The sequence below is a fragment of the Seriola dumerili genome, unplaced genomic scaffold (genome assembly GCF_002260705.1).
Source record: "Seriola dumerili isolate Sdu_G_001 unplaced genomic scaffold, Sdu_1.0 BDQW01000859.1, whole genome shotgun sequence".
Lineage (NCBI taxonomy): Eukaryota > Metazoa > Chordata > Actinopteri > Carangiformes > Carangidae > Seriola > Seriola dumerili.
This window is the reverse complement of record NW_019175114.1, coordinates 1,039,621-1,062,120: the sequence shown is the minus strand read 5'-3', so window position 1 is coordinate 1,062,120 and position 22,500 is coordinate 1,039,621. Positions and strand designations below refer to the sequence as shown.

General features: G+C 44.6%; 3 protein-coding genes across 5 annotated transcripts in view; 1 reads left to right on the top strand and 2 right to left on the bottom strand.

The window, feature by feature from the left end:
* The window catches only part of LOC111237415 (GTP-binding protein Rheb-like), a 6,790-nt gene extending 4,877 nt beyond the window's left edge, over nt 1-1,913 (bottom strand). For both annotated transcript variants that reach the window (XM_022766503.1, XM_022766504.1), the window contains exons 1-3: nt 1,804-1,913; nt 682-753; nt 527-594 (exon numbers count right to left, since the gene is read on the bottom strand). In XM_022766503.1, the coding sequence (XP_022622224.1) occupies nt 527-594; nt 682-753; nt 1,804-1,855 (192 nt within the window). In that variant the 5' untranslated portion in view covers nt 1,856-1,913. The remainder of the gene's footprint in view (nt 1-526; nt 595-681; nt 754-1,803) is intronic.
* LOC111237425 overlaps nt 1-22,500 on the bottom strand; it is a 395,546-nt gene that overhangs the window by 56,180 nt on the left and 316,866 nt on the right. The window lies entirely within an intron of this gene.
* Nucleotides 2,168-9,000, top strand: eci2 (enoyl-CoA delta isomerase 2). Of its 2 annotated transcripts, none has more exons than XM_022766497.1 (11): nt 2,168-2,338; nt 3,547-3,608; nt 4,116-4,219; nt 5,734-5,832; nt 6,194-6,385; nt 6,780-6,849; nt 7,276-7,375; nt 7,555-7,675; nt 7,781-7,870; nt 8,061-8,204; nt 8,395-9,000. In XM_022766497.1, exons 1-11 carry the CDS (start codon nt 2,283-2,285, stop codon nt 8,548-8,550), a joined length of 1,194 nt encoding a protein of 397 aa, XP_022622218.1. In that variant the 5' UTR covers nt 2,168-2,282; the 3' UTR covers nt 8,551-9,000. The 2 variants fall into 2 exon arrangements, with proteins under 2 accessions (XP_022622218.1, XP_022622219.1); XM_022766498.1 differs by lacking the exon at nt 2,168-2,338 and adding an exon at nt 2,469-2,579.

The window sequence follows — 22,500 nt, the reverse complement described above, 5'->3', positions numbered from 1 at the left end:
AGAGAGAGAGCGAGAGAGAGAGAGAGAGAGAGCGAGAGAGAGAGAGAGAGAGAGCGAGAGAGAGAGAGAGAGAGAGCGAGAGAGAGAGAGAGAGAGAGCGAGAGAGAGAGAGAGAGAGAGCGAGAGAGAGAGAGAGAGAGAGCGAGAGAGAGAGAGAGAGAGAGCGAGAGAGAGAGAGAGAGAGAGCGAGAGAGAGAGAGAGAGAGAGCGAGAGAGAGAGAGAGAGAGAGCGAGAGAGAGAGAGAGAGAGAGCGAGAGAGAGAGAGAGAGAGAGCGAGAGAGAGAGAGAGAGAGAGACAGAGAGAGAGACAGAGACAGAGAGAGAGACAGAGAGAAATCATACAAATACTAACCACCTATTATTGTCTCAGATAACTGGGTTTCCAAATAGTGAAAATCATCGTCTTCGTTTGACGCAGGTGTTTTGACTCTACAGGTGTGCGATACTGCGGCGGCTCACCTGCATGTCTTCCCTCTATCAGGAGTGAATAAAGCAACAGAGCAAGTTACCTGAGGAAGAGCTCACCTGGCCGGCCGTGTCGACCAGCTGCAGGTTGTACTCCTGACCGTTCACAGTCATCGTCTTGGTGAACGCTGAGGGACAAACAGAGACCATGTCAGAGTCTTCAACGTCCACCCCCCGCCCCCCCCAGTGAAGGACCAATGACAACGCAGACTCACTGTTCTCTATGGTGGGGTCGTAGGAGTCCACAAACTGCCCCTCCACAAACTGGATGGTGAGAGAGGACTTCCCTACAAACACACTCTCAGGTCAAATGGTGACATCACACACTTTAGTACAACACACATAACAGCATCACCTAAACCAATGGCAGCGACTGACTTCAGTTCAAAGCTCTGACCAGTAACTGTTACACGACTAATCAATGAAATCACTTATGTTGCTAACGTACGGCGGAACGTAACCAGGAAGTGGACGGGGGATGGTTTTTGTAGGGGAAAGCAATTTGTTGTGAAACAGAAAGTTGTTTATTAAATATAGTTTTATCTGGATTGTCTTGTTTTCATAATCGCTGGAAAACTAAATCGTAATCGAAAATAAAATTTGATTAATCGCCCATTAATCTTTATTAACACAACAGAACTGGAACTTCTTACATCCATGTGTCACATTTACTGTTGCTCTGCGTTCAGACTAGTTTCACTTTAACAGTCAGACTATAAGTTACAACATGATAAGTCTGTGGTTGGAAATGTTGATGATCAGTTTCTAGATGGAGTTTGTTCCAGATGTCCTGCAGCCCTTTTCCATAAGGACAAAGTGTCTGCTGGAGGAGGATTTTCCAGAAGTTATTCTTATTAATGGCTTATAACTGATGTATAAATCAGTATTTATCAGGCATTAATAATCCATTAATTACAGCTTATAAAGCCTTTGGAAATGCTGCTGTTTAACCTGCCTGCTCTGTTTGGTCACATGACTCCTCACGTCACGCTGCACTGATGTGTGTGTGGTACAAACAGTTTTATAGCAGACACTGACTCAGTATCAGGTGACGGTGTGAGGGCCGCAGCATCAGGACCACACCTGCCGCACAATCTGATTGGCTGTCGGATAACCAATCCCGGCTTGTCCCCAATTACTGCTTCAAGTCTGTTAAGTGATTGTACAGATTCATGTTGTCTTCGTGTCTCATGTGGACTAACATCAGGACGGACAGTCTACACGTTGCTGAAGGACAAAGCTTTAAATTAACCAATAGTAGTAGCGTGGCTCCAGGCTGACACGCAGCGCGGCAAAACCCCGCCTAATAACATGGAGGTGACATGACGAGGACTTACCCACCGATCTGTAACCCAACACGGCGATTTTCCGGGATTTTGGCTGCGGCATGGTTTTAATTGGAGCATCCAGACAGGCGAACAGAGCGGCAGAGCTCCTGCATCATCGCTTCCCGGAGCAGCACGGACTCGCCGCATCGTGAAGGAGCGCTTCCCGCCGATTGGCCGCGTACACGCACAGAGGCGGGCCTTCGTCGTCAGAGTCCGTTCCGATTGGTTCGGAAAGGACGCACCGCTGACACCCGGTTCTCAAAGCCTTCGCCCATTGGATGAATCCGATTCAGACGCTTCACTTCAGCCAATGGGAGAGCAGAAGACGACAGAGTGGGCGGGAGCAGCAGTTCTCCGCTGGTTAGCTCCGCTGAGGTTAAGCTAGTTAACCCTTCCCTACCTCAGTCCGTCCTCCGGCTCTGTGGACCTCCTCTGGACCTCCTCCTCTTTGCACCTCCTGCTCTTTGGACCTCCAGCTCTGGGTTTAAATGGCCGGCGTCGCCCTGCAGTGTTCCGCTCCCTGGCGTTTGGTCAAGTTAAGAAGGTGAGACTAGAAAACTGTCCGTTAACGTTCACGCAGCTATCGCGGTGTTTGGTTGTTGGTGGCGTTAACTGTGATTTTTAACGGTTAAAACTTATGCACAGGTCAGCTGCTGGTTAGCTTAGCCCGGTTAGCAGCCTCAGAGAGTCTGTGCTGTGCGTCAGGAGGTCTCTCTGTCCTGCAGCTGAATGAATGATGGTAGGATGAGCTAGCAGGACAGCCTCAGTCACTCCGGGTATAAGAGGTATGTGCGGGTGAGAGCTGCAGAGGAGAAGCCTCTCTTAGATTAGGAAATAAAAACCTGTTCCGCTGGTTTATTATCGTACCTGAGGCCGTGTCAGCTGAACAAGAGCTAGCTAAAGTTAGCTGTGACCTTTGCTCCACATCCCCAGAGGAGGATCAGAGGTGGAGGCGCTGACATTACCAGACTGGATTCAGAGGTCTGGAAAAACTGGTCCTTTATCAATTAACTGATTCATCGATTGGTCCAAAGTGTCAAACATGTAGCGGCTCCAGCCTATCAAACTGAAAAGGATGAAAATGTAAAAATAAAATATGTTAAAGACAATAAAGTGGAAACCATCTTGTACTGGGATAGTTATTACGACATTATTACATCATGACTCATGGTCAGACCACAGCCATCTGTAACTCCGCCTCCATCTCAACTGCACACCTGTAAAGTTTATTACATACAGTATATATGTATACACACCTGCCTCACAACCACCTCTGAGGTAGTTCCCTCCCACTGCAGTAGGTGTTTCCAGGACCAGGTGTTGCCATGACGACACTCACTCTGTAGCAGCTGGTAATGAAATAGAAGAGCGGGAAAGATTACGAAACATTAATACAGTGAAATAAATGTCAAGACGTCAGGAAGGAACATTTTCTTGATTTTGTCAAATGATTTATTAAGATATATATTATATACATATTTTCCCTTTCATGTGATTTATTATCAGCTGATTTGATGAACTATTAAGTTCCTTTTGTGTGTTTCTATGTTTCTATATATTTTGTCTGTATTTTGTTAATTGCAGTGTATTTATTTGTTTTATAGTTTTATTTCCTTTTTTTCTGGTTTTGTTGTTTTATATTTGGCCAAATAGTGACTGAGCTTCTGAAGAGGATCATAATGTTCAGTGACTCAGTTTTCAGTTGGATGGCTGCAGCTCATTTTCTCTTTACGTTTCCTTCTGTGTCACCAGCTTGGTCAGACTCTCCAGTATTCCCAGTCTGAAGTTCCACACCACAGCCTCTCCTATGATGGGTGAGTAACAAACATACAGATCCAAACAAGTGCTTGTTTTAAATCCATTGAGAGTCGCTTCAGTTTGGTTTATTTACTGACAGATAAATAATCAAATGATCGTTTCAGTCATTTACCATCAATAATAGATTTCTCTGATTCTCCAAAGTGAAGATCTGTTGCTTTTCTGTTTGACTTCATTGTAAAGTGAACGCATGTGGGTTAGTTTGACAAAAAACAACTTATGGTCATCTTTTCATATTATTTCTTTTGACCTTTCTTAGACTAAATGTAACTTTAAACATGAAATCTCTTTTTTTCATGAATTCAACAGATTTTTTTCTCTCTACATAAACTTTTCTTTATTAAAACTTCACACCTTCCTCCTTTACCTGGGGCTATATGAGCGAGGAAAGCAGTGTCAACACTGGCAGCAGTAAACAGCAGCTGTTCAGGGCTGCTCTGTCACTGTGCAGTATTTTCAAATACAGTAAAGCAGGTCGTCACTGATGGTCAGTGTGTGTGCAGGTGCGACCGTGGAGCAGTTCGAACAGGCGAAGGGCAAACTGTCGACGCTGAGGAACGACCCCGGCAATGAGGTCAAACTGAAGATCTACGCTCTCTTCAAACAGGTGGGAGATTCTCCAGCTGTTCCAGCTGTTAATGTCCACTACAGTGCTGATTAAAAACACACTGTAGTCACTATGAAGCTGTTGTTTGTCAGTAATCTGCTTCACTGTGTCGACCTGTGGAAGCGTCTGGAACCTGGTCCACTTCAGGTGCCAGGTGGGTTCTTGGTTCCTCGGCACCGTGAAGTAAAATAACTTCATCAGCTTTCCTCAGAAAAGAACCTGTAACAGTCTTTAAGAGTTTCTGTTCTGCTGGAGGAAGTAAATGTTCCTGTTTGACCTCGTGTAAAATTCATACATGGACGTTAAATCAACAAGTTATTTTTTTATTGATCTGTTCATCCATCCGTTTCCTGCTGCTGATCCAGCTCCGGCTCATGCATCAGCATTTATTTAGTTATACTTATTAAATTACACTAACTGCATTTCTGACACTTTCAAAAGCAATTTTAAACACATTTCATTTATATATTATAGTAGAAGGACATATTTATATTTCATGTTTATTTTTTTATCTTTATCTTCTTCCTATTCTCTGTTCTTTTCTGAGGGAGCAACTGTAACTTCTCCAGATTTCCCCCTGGGGATCAATAAAGTATTCCGACTCTGATGATCAGTGATATTAGGACTGATTGATTGATCAGTGATTGTGACTTGATAAAAGCTCTGGACCTTTCAGACCCTGCTGGTTTTTACTGTGACTGATAAACAGGAACTCACTGGAGCCAACTGATCAGACCAGCTCTAAATCACATCAATACATAATCAATACATTGATACGTCTCTATTTCAACATATAAAATGGATCAAAGTACACAGTGATCACACCCAGGAACGAAGAGGGAAGCAGACACTCACTGCACCTGTGTCTGCTGCCTAATGAACACACCAGCAGTCATGTGACCTTTAGGAAACACTGGAGCTTCCTTTACCCAAGGAAAGGAGACATGCCGTCCCACAATCCCTTGCTGCAGCAACATTTAAAACCACAGCAGAGCCACATACATGTAGAAACATCAGAGCAGCTGTTTCTGTCTGATGGACTGAAGCTCAGATCCATAAATATAGATTCATCCTCTTTCATCAGTCAGGAGTCGTCATGAAGAACGAGCTGATGAATCTGTAGTTACATCATCATCATCATCATCATCATCATCATCATCATCATCATCACAACTAAATACTATAGTCTATACATTAATGTTGTCACACTGAATCCTCCCATTGTGGAAAGACCTAAACATGAACTTTATCTACTTCACTAAACTATAAACTTGTGTGTGAATATTATTTATTCTGATCTCTTGCTCAGCTCATTATTTCTATGTAATTATTATTTTAATGGCTCAACTTTCTCCATTTGTCTTTTTCTTTCATGTTTTCTTATTTCAACATGTCAGCCCTGTTTGTTTCTGTGGTTAAAGGGGGATTGATCCTCCATGTGTAATTAATAAAGTTAGTTCAGCTGCCTCTGTGTTGATGGTGAACGTGTAGATTACCTCTCCCTCTCCCTCCAGGCCACTCAGGGTCCCTGCAACACGCCCAAGCCAGGCATGCTGGACTTCGTCAACAAGGCCAAATGGGAAGCATGGAAATCTCTGGGCTCCATCTCACAGGTACAGGTCGTTCTTAAACACAGCAGCAGCTGGAAGAGGAAGATGGAGAGATCCACCCTGAAATATGAACTAATAATCATTAACACACATCACATGACCATCACCTACACTGAGCATGTGCGAGCCGGGGTAAACAGGAAGTAGATTGTCTGCTCTGCAGTAAATCCTCTGAAGGAGGAACAGCAGAGACAGTTGTAGCATTAAAACAGAGAATGTGAGTGAACAACAGCTGCTAGCAAAGACAGCAAGGTCAGTACATTCAATACATGTAAGGTGTAAACAACAGAACACATACAACAACAACAACAACAACAACAACAATCCAACACATAAAGCAGCAGTTAATGTTGATGTCTCTCAGGATGAAGCCAGGCAGCAGTACTGCAACCTGATTGGCTCCCTGGTGGAGGCAGAAGGTCCGAGCTCCGCCCGGGAGGCCGCCTCACCTGCTGGGAGCGGGGCGACGTACAAGACGCTACAGGTCACCACGGAGGATGACATCACCACCATAAAACTGAACCGACCGGCCAAAAAAAACGCCATCACTACCGAGGTGTGTGTGTTCATTTAATTATGATTTAAGTAAATATGAGTTTAATGAAGTATAGATGAACAGGAAGTCATGTGACCTGAGGTTGCGAGACTGTTTAAAATGTCATGACACATTGAACTTTAACATTTGAAATGCAGATTTAATAAAGTTAATAAAGTCAGGATTTTGAGGAAGGTGACGAACAGTTAAAGACATCAGTCTCTGTATTTGTTTGTTTGTCAGCTTCCTGTTCCTGCGGTCATGTGACCTACAGCTGCTGCCAGATGTTTCCATGGTCCAAAGCTCTGACAGTGACATCATCAGCACGATGATGCTGGTTGTCATGACAGTGAAGATGGACAGTGATCAGTGTGTCGTCCTGTCAGCTCTCACACGTCTTTCTCTTCTGTTTCAGATGTACAGTGAAATGATCGCAGCTCTGGAGCAGGCGGCGAAAGACCATTCAGTCATCACTGTTTTTACTGGTACACACACACACACACACACACACACACACACACACACACACACACACACACACACACACACACACACACACACCCTGTCCCCCTGAATTTAGACTCTCAGGCACAGACACAAAAACAGAAATAGAAAACCAGAAATCAAACTGGGACGTTACAGGTTAAAAATGTTTTTAAAAATGTTTATAATATGTTTAAAAATGTTTTTATGATTTTGAAAATGTTTAAAATTTTAAAATGTTTATAATATTTATAAATCATTATACTATTTTAAAATGATTTATATAAATGTTAAAATGCCTGTGATGATCGTCTCACTGTGTTTGGTGGAAAATTCCTTTAGATAGAAAATAGAATAAAGTATCTTATGCATCTACACACACACACACACACACACACACACACACACACACACACTGTTCACTGCAGGTGCTGGTGATTTCTACTGCAGTGGAAACGACCTGACCAACTTCCAGCTGAAAGAGGGAGGGGTGGAGGAGATGGCCAGACAAGGTGGAGAGCTGCTCAGGTGATCATTGATTGATTGATTAAATAAAGCGGCTCTGTTTGGCTGATCAGCTGACTCATTAAACATTATTATTTTCTCAGAGTTGAGTTCATCCTCTTCTAACGTGACATTCATGTCTGCCAGAACATCCTGGAGAAAGTCATGACAGTGTGTGTGTGTGTGTGTGTCTTCTCTTACAGGAAGTACGTCAGGGCCTACATCGACTTCCCGAAGCCGCTGGTTGCCGTGGTGAATGGACCGGCTGTAGGAATCTCAGTCACTTTGCTGGGACTCTTTGATCTGGTCTACGCCACAGAGAGGGTACACACACACACACACACACACACACACACACACACACACACACACACACACACACACACACACACAGATGTTTGCTGTAGTGACATCACCTCTCTGTCTCAGGCGACCTTCCACACTCCGTTCAGTCAGCTGGGTCAGAGCGCTGAAGGCTGCTCCTCCTACACCTTCCCCAAGATAATGGGCACCGCCAAGGTACACACACACACACACACACACACACACACACACACTCTACCATTACAGGTTACAGTAATGGTTACAGTGCAGTGGAGGGCCATCCTTCATGATCTGTGGTTCGATTTCTGTTTTCATTCTTCTCCTTCTTCCTTTACATCGAGAGGTTGCTCCATCAGAACTTACTGTCCCCCCCCCCCTCCCCCAGGCCAGTGAAATGCTGTTGTTCAATAAGAAGCTGACGGCGGCTCAGGCCTGTGAACTGGGTCTGGTCACTGAGGTTTTCCCAGACAGCAGCTTCCAGTCGGAGGTCTGGACCAGACTGAAGGCCTACGCCAAGCTGCCCCGCAATGTAAACACACACACACACACCACAGTTAATGAATACCCCAATGGGCAGCAGACAGTGAAGGCATCATGACTTCCATCACCTGTCCTGCTCAGTGAAGTCATCAGTCACACGTCGACCAGCGTGTAGATTATTTTTATGCTTTTAAAATAACTGAATTAAATGTCATGTCCTCTGTCTCCGTCTCCGTCAGTCTTTGGCGTTCTCCAAGCAGCTGATCCGCTCAGTGGAGAAGGAGCGTCTCTACGCGGTAAATGACGCAGAGGTGGAGTGTCTGATTGGCCGCTGGATGTCAGACGAGTGTTTCAACGCCGTCATGAGCTTCTTCCAGGCCAAGGCCAAGCTCTGAGGGAGGGAGGAGGTGTGTGTGTGTGTGTGTGTGTGTGTTCTGAGGACCAATAATCCTCCAGGATCAGGACTGAAACTGAAACTCCAGGATAATTCTTCCTCGTAGTTTTTATTACGAGAAGCTCGGCTGTTGTTAAACGGCACAAACGAGTGATTTCACACGTAGAACATGAACTCTGCTTCTGTCTTTACATTCACTTCCTGTCAGAAAATCAAACCCTCTGATTCTCAGTTCTCCATCAGGTCTGGGTCCTGATCTGTGCTGAGACCAGATCTGTTTTAGCCGCGTTAGCAGCGCCGTGTTGGCGTCTCTGAGGATGGACTCTGATGATCCTCTGACTTTTCCTCTGGCGCCTCCATCAGGTCACATTTGAATTTGTCCAGTACTTTGGTTTGTGCAGAGCTAATGACTCTCCCATCAGCCTCAGCTGGACTCTGCGTTCAGTGCTAATGTTAGCATGCTAACACAGTCGCACCTGCAGACACAGCAGCAGATTTGAACGTGTCAGCTGTTTGTTTTCATCAGGTAAAACAGTGACATCATTAACCAGCTGAACACACCAGCGTGTGAGATGATTGAACTCTCATCATGATCTAATGTTTTTATCGTTGTGTTGTGTTTGTAACGAGGGAACATTAATGATTCAGTTTGTGTTGAGCTCTGTCGTTAAAGTGCCTTAAACACTTTGTAAACTCTGAAACTGCTCTTCATCCGTCACATTAAACTCACCATCGTCTTTTCTCTTTGCTCAATAAAAGCAGAATTTATAATTATTAAAGTTGTGTTTTAGTTTGTATGAAACGGATCAAAGTTGACACTGATTTCTTCGACATGTTTGAGTCTACAAATGTTTTTTTAATCGCATTCAAAGCGAAATCTTTAGATGTAAACATGAATTTTAAAAATCCTCGTGCTTCAGTAAAAATGAAATCTTCAGACCTTTTTATTTTGTGTTTTTAACGTTACAGTAAGATTCAGACTGAAGAGACGTCAAATAAAATACAACACACAGAACCTAAAGAAAACATTCACACACTTCAGGAAGTATCCAGGCCCCTTCACTTTTTACAGTTTATTTATTGTGTTAATGGATAAAAACAGAAAACACCTGCAGCAAGATCCCCAGGTGTTTTGTTTTTAATTCTTTTTATATATCTTTTGATCGGGTTATGTTTGTGTGTGGTGGGGGCTGGATGAGCTTCCTGTGGCTGTCAAAATAAATGTAATAGCAATACTTCACATTGCGTGTATATATATAATTATGTATGAATAATGAATAATAAGCTACAACAAACATAATGAGCTTAAGAACATAGAAGAAACTAAATACACCAGATGATAAATGTGATGTTTATGTTGTACAGCCCATATGATATAATAACGTATAGAATTATTTCATTTATATTAATTAAACAACCAGCAGTCATTAAACAGGATGTGAAGTTGAGTCTGTGACTTCTGTCATCCACCAGGTGGCAGCACTCACCTGAAAATAACTGAGTCCCCCTCCTGTCGTCTGTCCTGTCTGCAGCTCTGCTCTGTATTAAAGGAGCAGCGTGAAGGAAACTCGTTCACTCAGTCAGAGCTGAACACAGGAAGTTGTTTTCTGTTACTGAACGTTTTATTTCCAGGTTTGTTTCTATGCGAGGAGGACTGTCCCAGTTTGAGGCCGGTGGTTTGAATAACCTTTGCTCTGTTTGTCCTCTCCACGAGGACTCGCTCTCGTCAGGACGTGAGACGGATTCACTGCATTTATCAATAACAACTTTGATGATACAGATTTCATCCGCTCATAAAACCGCAGCTTCAGTTTTCTGGATCAATTCCTGGAAACAGACGGAAACAGGAAGTGAAAAAGAAGATAATTAGTAATTATGAATAGATACAAATTCCTGAATTAAGGGAACGAGATCAGAGGAGTCCAGTTTCATATTGGTTCAGTTTTTTCTTTGTAATTCATTTAGTCTTTTAAACTGTCCTGACCCCTGGTCTGTGCTCAGGGCCCCGCTGTCTCATAATCCTACAGTTGAACTTCACAGTAATCTAAAAGGAATGTGTGTTTAGATGCATTTGATTGGCCACTGCAGCATTTTAATCCAGCTAAAGATGAGCCAGGCTGAGGGGGCCGTGTGTTTCCTGTAGGTCACATGAGACTTTTTTAGCACTTTAAAGAATTCATTTCAGCTGGATGTGATTTTATTTTTTCTGCCCCATTCTGGACAAAAACTCTTGATTTGTCATTTCTAAGTGTCTCTGTCTCTCTGACCTCGCTCTGCTTTGAAGACTGAACAGGAAGCAGGATGCTCCGTCTCTCTGAGTTGTGGCCCCTGCGGGTCGCCGTACTTAAATTCCATTGTTGTCAAATTTAACAATGCCGTCCTGAGCTTTGGGACGTCCAGCGGGGTCTGCGGAGGCCTTTTAGCTCTTATTTATTTATGAGGGACGTCACCGAGCTTTTCTTTTTCCTCTTTGGTCTGAAACGTGTCGGGGTCTGCAGCCTCCCCAGACGACCCAACACTAACCCCTGACGTATAAATCTCCTCTCAGCCCCCTGCCTGGAGCTGGACTGGACGTGGAAATAAGAGACAGAAACCAGTGACCGTCTGTGACAAACGACACGGAGCTTTTCCTCCAGCTGAAGGTCTGAAGAGAGCGAAGGTTTCACCAACTATTCCCAGAGAAACTCATCTGTGCAGCGTCAGTGAAGAATCCAGGAACAACTTAGTGGACGAGTCACATTTACAAAATGTAATGAAACAATAAATCCTGGAAATTTACCCAGAGACAGCCTGAGGTTACAGTTCAGCTAACTAATGTTAGCTAGCTGATAGCACGTCCTTTCATTTCCAGTGTTAGCTTGTCATTTCATTACCAATATAAAATGTCATACATGATCTAATGTTACAAACACTGGTGCTCAGTCATCAGCAGTGAGACAACGGAGGACAGAGGAAGACGTGTGAACTCTGGTGGGGAAGAGTCCAGGTGAGAGACAGCGTTGGACCAGCTGATGCATCTGTCTCAACCCTGTTCCTCAGAGTAACTCCTCCACTACAGCCACACCCCCGGTCAGGTGGAGGCCGTCACACAGCAACATGATGACTCGTCACCTGGTGAATCTCAGTCCAGTGTTCCCGCTCTTTCAGCTCTGTGTTTGGTCTCCACCAGCTGCTGAGGGAAACATCTGGCTCTTTAGCTGCTAAACGCTCCACTGTGTTCACCAGAATGAAAAGTGACGAGATAATTTAATTTTAAAGCGTTGTGCAGCTGTGGGACACATTCCCGTGTCTTTGTCCGTTTGGAAAAGTTTACGATGAAACATTTACAGGTTAAACATGTTTTTATTAATTTCTCAACCTCTTGAGGAGCACATGAGCAAAAGCAGCTGCTCAGCCTGATCCCAGTCTGCAGAGGGAGAAATGTAATATATTCCTGCACAATAGCGTTTTCAATCCAGGCGGAACATTTTCTGAGATTACAGTTTGGGGAATAATTACTCTGTCAGAGTTCGATCACGTACGCCTCCAGTTCCTTTAAATATTAGTAAAGAGAGGAGAGCGTGGTGGATGTGGTCTGTGTGCTGTCTGTCAGTCAGTGTGTGGCCTGTCGGGGGGGCTGAACACATCCTTCAAATGAAATCCTAGACAGGTGTCTGGAAAAAACTCCGCTGCCAAGTCTGCACTTTCACCATCCGCTCATCCCCTTCCTTCCTCCTGTTCTTCTCTGACCCGTCAGTCACATCACTCTGCTTTTCCTTTTTCTCAGGCCTCCACCTCCTTTCTTCATCTGGTTTCTCCACTTCTTTCCTTCCACCCGTTTCTCCTACATTTTATCTTTCTTGACTTCTTTCTCTTGTTGGTTCAAAGTGTTTTTGTGCCACGGTCAAGGTTTTCTTTTATTGTCAGAGCAAAAAAACTTCTGAACTTTGGCTACGAACTTTTCAAAAATGGCTTTTAAATCTCTTGAAGCCGTGTTTCTGTCTCCCCTCTCTGTGGGTGTTTGAAGGTTCAGCTGTGAAGTTTAATGTTTGGAGTCTCAGTCGGGGATCGACCCCGTCTACAAATTACATTTATATGCTACTCAACTGTTTTGCCAAATGCATCTCAGAGGAAACGTAAATGCTGCCGGGATCATATTCACTGGCAAAGCGTTGGGTTCTCGTGCGAAGGTGGTCGCTGGAGGTCTGGGTTCAGGTCCTGAGTCCTGCCAAACCAGGACTACTGAATCCCTTTGGTCAAAGGTTCTGGAGAGATCGGCTCCAGAACCATAATGTTCATCAGGAGCAGACACCTGAACACCATGGAAACAGGAAGTCTCTTCTTCTTCAAACTCCTCTCAGTTAAACATGTATCTTATGACCATGCCGTTATCTGGTGGAATCAGCAGCGTAACCTCGCAACAACGGGATTTCCATCTGGTCAGGGTCCAAGATGATCGCTTGTGGTTCGGACCAATCAGCGTCCTGTGAGGGAGGGGCTGTGGGTGTGTCTTAGGAGTGACGACGGCGTGAAGCGAATGTTAACAACAACGGCGGCTCCTAAAGAGATTAGCATGGATGCTGCTATAGCGTCGGTTTTCAGTTTTATTCACCGACTGGCTCCGCTAACGGGAAGGAGGAAGAATCTGATTGGTTGAAGTTGAAGATACACAGATGGTTCATCCAATCAACAGGTCCCAATGAAGCCTCCCCTGATGTTCTGTGTAACGAACCTTGGAAGTTGTACTCAGGTCCAGTACTTGAGTAAACGTACCTGTAGTTTCCGGACTGATCCACACCTGTAACCTCCTGCTGATGTTTATTTCTTTACAGAAAAACACTTTTAACTTCTGATTCGTTTCATTGGGAGATTTTCTTTCTGGAATAAAGTTTTAAAACTTTTTCAACAGTGACGGGACGAGCTGGTGTTTCAACTAACGAATAACTCTCTCTCTCTCTCTCTCCTGGGTGTAACTGTAGATCGGCCGAGCGGAGGGGAGATTTCCCTCAAGCTGTCAGGGAGCCAATCACACGAGCCGGATGATGGGCGCTCCCTGAAGGGACCAATCATCCATCAGTCGCCGTGACATCGGCCTAATGACCCGCCATCTGTCAGAGGGGGAGAGAGAGAGAGAACGAGAGAGGAGGTGAAGAAGTTCATCCTTTCATTTTCATGCTTCACGTCTAACTTGCTCTTCTCTTGTTCTCTCAGTCACTTCCTCTTTAATATTACAACATGTATTCAATGAAAAGAGAGAGGGATGAGAGGAGGGGAAACAGAGAGAAAGAGATGATGATGAGGAAGAAGACGAGAGAAATAAAGATGAGAGAGAGAATGAGGATAGAGAGGAAAAAGAAAAGATGTTGGCGTTGATCTTCCTCTGTGACTCCGGTGGATACCGACGTCTTTATTTACCTGTTCTCCTTAAACTCAGATACACGAGTGGGAACTTCAGCTCTCCTCTGATCAGGACCAGACTGTGGTGGAAATGAACACCAGATCAGTTTTAGGAAATTATGAGGAAAGTTTCCAGCACATTAACTGACGTTCAAAATAAAAACAACCAAAAAGATAATCGCATGAGAAGAAAAACAAATACAGCAGAAGATGAGGAAGGAGCGTGGGAAGAGAAGGAGGGAAACATGTAGATGAAGAAAAAAGAAGAACAAAAACAGAAACGAGAGGACAGAGAGGAGAGAGACCTGAAGAAGAAGAGAAGAGGAAACGACAGGAAAAAGAAAGAAAAGAAAGTGAGAAACAGAAAATGAGACCAGGAAGTAAAAACTGGTAAAGAACGAGAAGAAAAAAGTGAAGGACAGACGAGGAAGAGGAAGAGAGTCGTCCGTCTTCATCCTCCATTAGCTGAGATCTCCATTAGCTGCTGATGGATCGTCGTCAGGAGAGACGCCGGCCTTCAGAGGTCAGAGGTCACCACGGTTTAAAAACGCCCAACTGAAAACCTCTCAGAGACGCTTTCCTGTCTTCGTCTTCTGCATCTGTCCGTCTTCTCGTCTTCTCCTTTTCTGCTTTCTTCTTTCTTTGCGATGAAATGATTTCTGGGTAAAAATGCGTTGAAAAAGAAGGAGTGAAACGAAAGAGAGACACAGGATTCATGTGACACTGACTCAGGCCACAAGATGGAGGACGGACGATGAGTCACAGCTGATCTCTAGGTCAATTTCTAATAATTACTCAGTTAATCAAATTATGACTAAGACCAACTGATGATGATACAAGTTTATTCTTTAGGATAAAACCCTTGAGATGAACCATCTCGCTGAAAACACAACAATTCAACAGACACACGACAGTCCAGACAATCAGAACAAAACATTAAAGGTGTGATGATGAACTCGGCCACTAGATGGCCACAGAGAGGACATGCACGTCCAGTAAAACTAATATAATGCGAATACGTAACATTGTTTTTACTTTCTACAGAAATCAGATCCAATCACCTGAAACAGGAAGAATTATTCTGAAGGAGGAAGAACACTGTACTGAAACATGTGGAAGGACGTTATGGTTTGAACTTAAAGCTCGTCTTCCAGTTTCTGTTCTGACTCAAGGTTGGAGAGGAAGGTGTTGAAGGCCTCACCTGATACTGCTGTGGGGCTGATGACCCTGTCAGGTGAGACAGGGGTTCTGTCCTACGGCGGACACCTGTCCCCTGGGTAACGCCATGAGTCACAGCCGGTCCGCAGGAGGAGTCGGATGGCGTCTGTTTTATGGGGGGGGGGGGGGGTCAGGTGAAGTTCATCAGTGACTTTATGTAGGACAGCTTACAGGGGAGATGTTGTTTTCCTGCCTGGGCCCGGTACGACGAGTTCAGCTCCGACACGGACCGTTCCCTCCACAACATCCACACAAGCTCATAGATCAACACTAATGTACAGAGCGGCCCTCAGAGAGGTGTGATGCTGCAGGGAGAGCACAGGGTGAACAGGTTCAAAGCAAAGAAGCACACAACCAGATAATGCTGCGTTCAGGTCCGCTGGGAATATCTGTCGGAACAGCTTCGCCGGTTAAAAGCGTTGGCTTGGAAGAGTGTTTATGTTTGAACTCGTTTGAAGCGTCAGACTGGAGGTTTCTCGTCGTGTCGTAATTATTCTCAGCCTCTTCACACTTTGTTGAACCCGCTTCTCCTCAACCTGCAGACGCTGCGTTAACTGCACCTGTGACGAGCCGTGCTGCTAAACTCAAGGACAACTTACCAGCTTTTCTTCTGGAGCTCTTTCCCTGATGTGGTCAGTACGCTGTGGAAAAGAAAACTTTGACCGAGTGAGGCGACTCCTTTCTTCATGGCAGCTGCAGAGTCACAACACGCCTCGTATGATCCTGAGGACTCAGGTGTTACACAGGAAGTGTACACTCACCTGTAAAAGCCTCTGTCATGTGAGAATAAAGATTTCTACAGAAGTTTCACCTTAATGCAATGCATGCTGGGAACTGTATGCTAATAAACTAAGACTGTTTCTGAATGAGTGAAGTGATGGTTCTGCTGAGAAAACTGAAGGGAGAGAGAAGCAGGAAGAGGTGAACAGGTTCAGGACAGAAGAAGAAGTTGCTCTGCCTCCTCTTCCTCTCTTTCTTCTTCTCTCTTTCCTCCCTCCATCACTTTACACGTCTTTCTTCAGCTCTCCCTCCGTCTCTCTCGGAGGTCATAAACCGCTTCCTGTTTGCCTGCAGGTGGAGTTTGATTTAAAGGACGAGCAGGTGGTGAAAGAGAGGACGGAGCTGCACTCGTTTTTTTTCTTCTTCCATCTTTCATCATCTCCTCTCCTCCTCTGTCTCCTCCTCTCATGCAGAGTGGCAGAGGAGACAATGATGGACAGCAGAGGACAGAGCAGGGGGAGGATGAAAGGAGGAGAAAACAAAAAGAAAGGAGGAGACAGACGTGAGAGGGGGAGATGTGAGGAGGAGAAAAGAGGAGGAAAGACAAGTTTGTTCCTTCTTTCTTTCTGTCTGAATCATTTGTTGACCACAGAACAGATGTGCAGCTGCAGAAGGGAGGAGGAGGAGGAGAAAGGAGAGAGGAGGAAAGAGAAAAACGGATGTTGAAAAGAGAATGAGGAAAGGAAAGGAGGAGGCAAGAGAAGAGGTGAAAAAAGGGGAGGAAGGAAAGGGAGCAAGGAAGAGGAGAGGAGACAAAGAGACGAGGAGAGGAAATGGGATGAGGGAATGAAAAGAGGAAAGAGGGAGAGGATATTACAGAAGGAAACGAGGAGAGGAGATTAAAAGGAGAAGAGAAAATGGAGGAGAGAAATTTGGAGCACACGAGGAGGGTTAGGAGGAGTTCAGCAGGAGGTGGAGGAGGTGAAAACAGGAGAAGCAGATGTTGGATGGATTGATGACTGAAGGAGGAGGGAGGGAGGGAGGAGAAGGAAAAGACAGACAGAGGTGAGAGGTGGACGAGAGAGGTAGGGAGCTGTCAATCTTAGAGGAGAGGGAGGGAGGGAGCAGCAGAGGAAAAGGACTTTGTTTTTGCAGGAGCTTCAGTCGAGACACGAGGAGGGAAAACTGGAAAAAAGAAATAAAAAGTGAAAAGAAGAAACTTCACGTTAAAACCTGAAACTGGCCTGCACGTGAGGCGTTCAGGGAAATCAGTAAATTGTCTAACAGCCCTCTGTGCTCTGACATCTAGAGTGGAGGTTTTCTTAATGTCGGCTCAGAGAAACTTTGCCATTTCCTGTTGTGTAAGTCTGCGGTGATCCGAGGTGACGTTCCCTCCACACGTCTGTCCTGAGCCGACTCTCAGCTCAGTGAAATCTCTCTCTCCAGGAGGACGCAGGTTATCCAAGGAGAGAGAGAATCTGTAACACGAGCATCGGGGCAACTCGCCCACTGAACCGATCAGATCGATGCGTTTCTAGGTTGAGTTCCTCCTTTAATTGGGGCAGAGGATGAAACTTCACAGCAGAAAGAAAACAACTGGATTCACCTGAACCTACCTCCAAACCTCAAATCAGGACACAGGAGGAGGAGGAGGGAAGATAAAAGAAAGACAGAAAGTCATTGATTCATTGATGAAGAACATGAAAAGGGCGAGAGAGAGAGAGAGAGAGAGAGAGCAGGAAATGTTTTAGGTGGCGGGATGAGAACATGAGACAACAGGTTCACAGCAGGTGATCAATAACACTAATAATCATAATGCCTCAAATACAAACTAGATTTCAATACAACATGTAAAATAATGTAAATTATGATGAAATAAAACTCAAAAATAATATAGAAAAATATAAACACAAAATCTATAATAATTGACAATAAAATACAAAATTAAAACAAATCTAAAAGTAATAAAAAAATCCGCTTAATATTAAATAATAAAAATATGTTAAAATAAAATGTTTACTTGAATATTAATAAAAATGGAAGAAAACCATAATAAATTAAAAATAATATACAAAAATAAACAATTACAATAATGTGATACCATAAAAGAAAATTTAAAAATAAAAAAAATTCTGTAAAATTTAAAATTTACAAAATCTGTCGCTAATAAAATACTAACAGAATAAATGTAATAAAACCAATTACAAACATATAACAACATACAACAAACACAAGTCATATCTGTAACAGATATCCTCCAAATCACCCACAACACAAATATATTCAAATGTATTTATAAAGTTCAGTTTTAGATTTCTGGCTAACGATTATTGTCATTATTGATCAATCAGTTGATTCAGTTTGTAAAATCATGGATGATGTTTATAGTTGGCCGTCTTCCAATGTCCAGAACTCAAAGTTATCCATATTTCATTACATTTACCTGATCAATTAAAGAGTGAAAATACTTTCCCTGTGGGCTGATGAGTCACTTCCCCGCCAGTGTTTCCTGTGTGTGGCGGGTTGTGGTCTCGGGTTCGGACAGGTTCTGTTGACCCCGCTGAGGACAAGCTTCCTGCTCCCTCACAGCACAGAGATCCTCCTCCCACCAGAGACTGCGCTCGCTCTGCAATCAGCTCGACATTTACATTCAGACGAGTGCGGCGAGGCAGCTCGCGCCGCCGGAATGTAAATTTACCCAGAGATCAGACGGGGAGACGAGCAGCTGAAGAGGGAGGAGGACGGTGAGACATTGTCCTCACATGACATTTCAAACCGTGATCACCAGGGTGAAGCCCAGTCAGTCTGTGTGGAGGATCTGAATCTGGGTGCATCATTACCTCATTCTGGATATTCATGGTCTCCAGAGGACGACTCCTGGTGATTGTGGTGACCTCCTGACCTTTACCTCTAGCTCTATGAAGAGGTCACATCTCCTACCTGTGAAGGCTGCTACAAATATCAAAATCTACAACAGATTTCATCTGATTCCTGAATCCTGAGCACGTTCCTGCTCCCCAGGGGTTCAACCCTCTGCTCAGTATCTGGTCCACCTTCACACTGACAGGTATAATGAGGAGAAAACCTTAAATACTTAGGTGAACATTTTAACCCTCCTGTTGTCCTCCTGTTTTTCTTCCATGTAAACTTCCTGACAAGCTCATGGATGGTTCCTGGCTCCACTGATAAACACCATTTTATTATATTTTGGGTGTTTTATTCAGATTTATAGCATCTGTGATCTTCAGGGGTCAAATTTGACAATGGGTCTCACTGTTGAAGAGGGTTCAAAACAGTCCGACGAAGCTTTGGCATTTACCTGTCTTGTTCCTCTAACTGGAACTATCGTCAAAATAATTCTAATTTAGGTTTTTTACTCGAGGCCTATTTTTATGTAAATGAGGTTTATTGACCATAAAATAAAAAAAAAAAGTGTGTTTGAATGAAGCTGAGTGAAAAAGTGTGATGCAGTTACTGGGTTACACTTCTATAGGTCATGTTTTATAAACTGTCAAACAGAGGAGGACAAACGTTTCACGTCGATGAGAAGAAAAGACGGAGGAGAAGGAAACGTACAGAGAAAACTTCAGGGTGTTTTGTGCAACAGTTTTTATTCTAAGGAAATCTTAACTCGAGGTGATTTGTGCAACTGACCCCTGACCTTTAACAGACTCTGTCTCCTGTTCCTGTGTCCGCTGCTCCTCACTAGTGTGGGGGCGTGGCCTGCTGCGGCCCTCACGGTGACCTGTTGGTTAAAAAGAAAAGAGCAGCGGCGGTGAAAGGAGCCGGAGTCATCTCAGGTTCCTCGCTCAGCGTCGAAAAAAAGAGAAACCCTCATTGAGATTCAGAGAGAGGCTCGACTCACCCCGACGTGACTCCTCGCCGCGGCCAAACCTCCCGACCCGCTGCGGAGGGAAATCAGCCTCCTCAGGACGGCAGGTCCTCCCCCTTCACACAGTCGCAGGCCGTCCTTCAGTCTGAGTGCGGATCAGAGTGCGATGTGTTCAAAGACCTTCTCACTTCAGTGTTGCTGCTTTCCATGAACACGCTGGTTTAAACACACAGACTGACACATCCATGAATCCTTCACGTGAAAGATGATATAATGAATGTGGGAGCTGTAGTTTCAACAGGATCATTGATCAGTTATTAATGTGAACGACCCTTTAAATTTACCCATAATGCATGAAATGATCCCTGATGGAGCTAAAGAGGGACAGCTCCCTCTCTCTGGCAGCATGCTGACGTGCACCTCATCATCACAGTCTCTATATGACCGTGCGTCCAGTGGATTTCAACGCCTGTTGCCATGGTTACCCTGAGGAGTGGCGCTCCCCGTTGATCCCGTTCAGTTTGTATCGAGCATGATTCACATACAGCTGCTGGACTGATGCTGTCGATGACGCTCATGAATCCCTGCTCTGACTTCCTGTTTGTCAGAGGTCACATCTAAATCTAAACGGTCTCAGGCCCAAACCCCATCTATGATCTATTGTACGAAGCGTCCAGACCCTCAGGTGAGCGGGGACAGGTTCACTCAGTGTTCCCAGAATCTGAACCAGGTGAAGCAGCTTTTAGGGAGTTTTCACACCTGCGCTTTTTAGCGTTCCTGTGTTTACTTTCCTGCTCCAGACGATCTGACCAATCAGAGGAGGGAACGTTCTCACCTGGTTTGCAAAGATGCATTTTGCCTCACTTGAATTTTTCTCTGTGAAAACAAACTGAACCTGAAGTTTACAAACTCATCACTGAACCGGAGCAGAGCCCCAACCCCAACCCCAACCCCAACCCCAACCCCAACCAGCTTCAGGTGTGAAAACACCCTGATTTAAAACGGTGTCCCAAGTTTCTGACCTGATTTTATGTAATCTTGATTTGACTTGTTTCAATGTTTTTATTTATTCTAATTGGTTTCTATTATTGTCCAATGTGTTTCGTGCCTCTGTAAAGCACTTTTGTGTCTGAATGATGCCGTATGACACGTAAACACAACACAGTGCAGACGTAACATCTGTGGGTTTAATATAAAACTTAATGGCACCAGAATCACCAGCTTCCACAACCCTTCACCTGTGAAACAGGTTGTTTAATGATCGTGAATCATAATACAACTGTACTGAAGGCGGATGGACTGATCGGCTGAATATGCAGCTGGTGGCCAACACTGTGTTTGTGACACCTGTGGGCCAATCATGTCTCCTGGAGTGTGGGTTAAAGTTTGGACTCGTTCACTCACTGATCAACTGCAGTGCGACTTTCTAAGCTGTCCTGGTGGTGACACCTGTGCCGAGGCGTACCTGAGTGACCTGAGCAGATGCAAGCCACCCGCCCACCCTCCTCCGCACTCCTTCATTAAAGCCAGTGAACCGCTTCAACGAGTTCACATCGACTCCACAGACGGCTGCAGCCTCCGCGGGGTCATACCAGGACACACACACACACACACACACACACACACACACACACACCACACACACACACACACACACACACACACACACACACACACACACACACACACACACACACACACACACACACACACACACAGCGAACTTTTGAAGTGGCTGGAGGTGTTTGAATTCATTTCTCATTCAGTCGCTGTATTTCTGAAGGAGGCTGCTCTGCTATGCATGAGGGACATTTACATTTAACGCAGCTATTTGACCTACATACAAAATGACTGGAGAGAGAGAGAAGAGGGAGAGGATGAGAGTAAAAAAGGGGGAGATGGAGAGAGGTGTTGAAAGGAGACGAGGAAAGAAGAGAAAAAAGCAAAGAAAGAGAAGGAATAGAACAAAAGAGAGGAGTCTGATGGAGACTTGCTGTGGGCTGAATATAAATATGAAGACATGACTTTTTTCTGTACTGCAGCCTGAAGGTGCAGCACTAACAGGATGACACAAGTTCACACCATGAACTGAAATGAACCACAGCCATGAAGAAACAGTCTCCAGTCCGGCTCAATCTCTCGTGTGATACGTGATATGAAGCATAAATATTTCCTCAGATTTTCAGGGATCACGGTTTTTAATTTTGCAAAAACGCCCTGACCTGATTTCTCCCCAAAAACTGTGATGAAGCCAGAGACTCAGGCAGCAGAGAGTCAACAAGCAGCTCATCAATGAGTCCGCTGGTCCAGTCCGTCATCAAACAACCACAAAGACACAAAAACAAAGAGATGCAACAACAACAGGCACAAAACACAAAGCAAGAAGCAGAGACCACAAAGAGACGCAACCAACTAAAGAGATGCAACCAACCACAGAGACGCAACCAACTAAAGAGATGCAACCAACTAAAGAGATGCAACCAACTAAAGAGACGCAACCAACCACAGAGACGCAACCAACCACAAAGAGACGCAACCAACTAAAGAGACGCAACCAACCACAGAGACGCAACCAACTAAAAAGACGCAACCAACCACAGAGACGCAACCAACTAAAGAGATGCAACCAACCACAGAGACGCAACCAACCACAAAGAGACGCAACCAACTAAAGAGACGCAACCAACCACAGAGACGCAACCAACTAAAGAGACGCAACCAACCACAGAGACGCAACCAACTAAAGAGATGCAACCAACTAAAGAGACGCAACCAACCACAAAGAGACGCAACCAACTAAAGAGA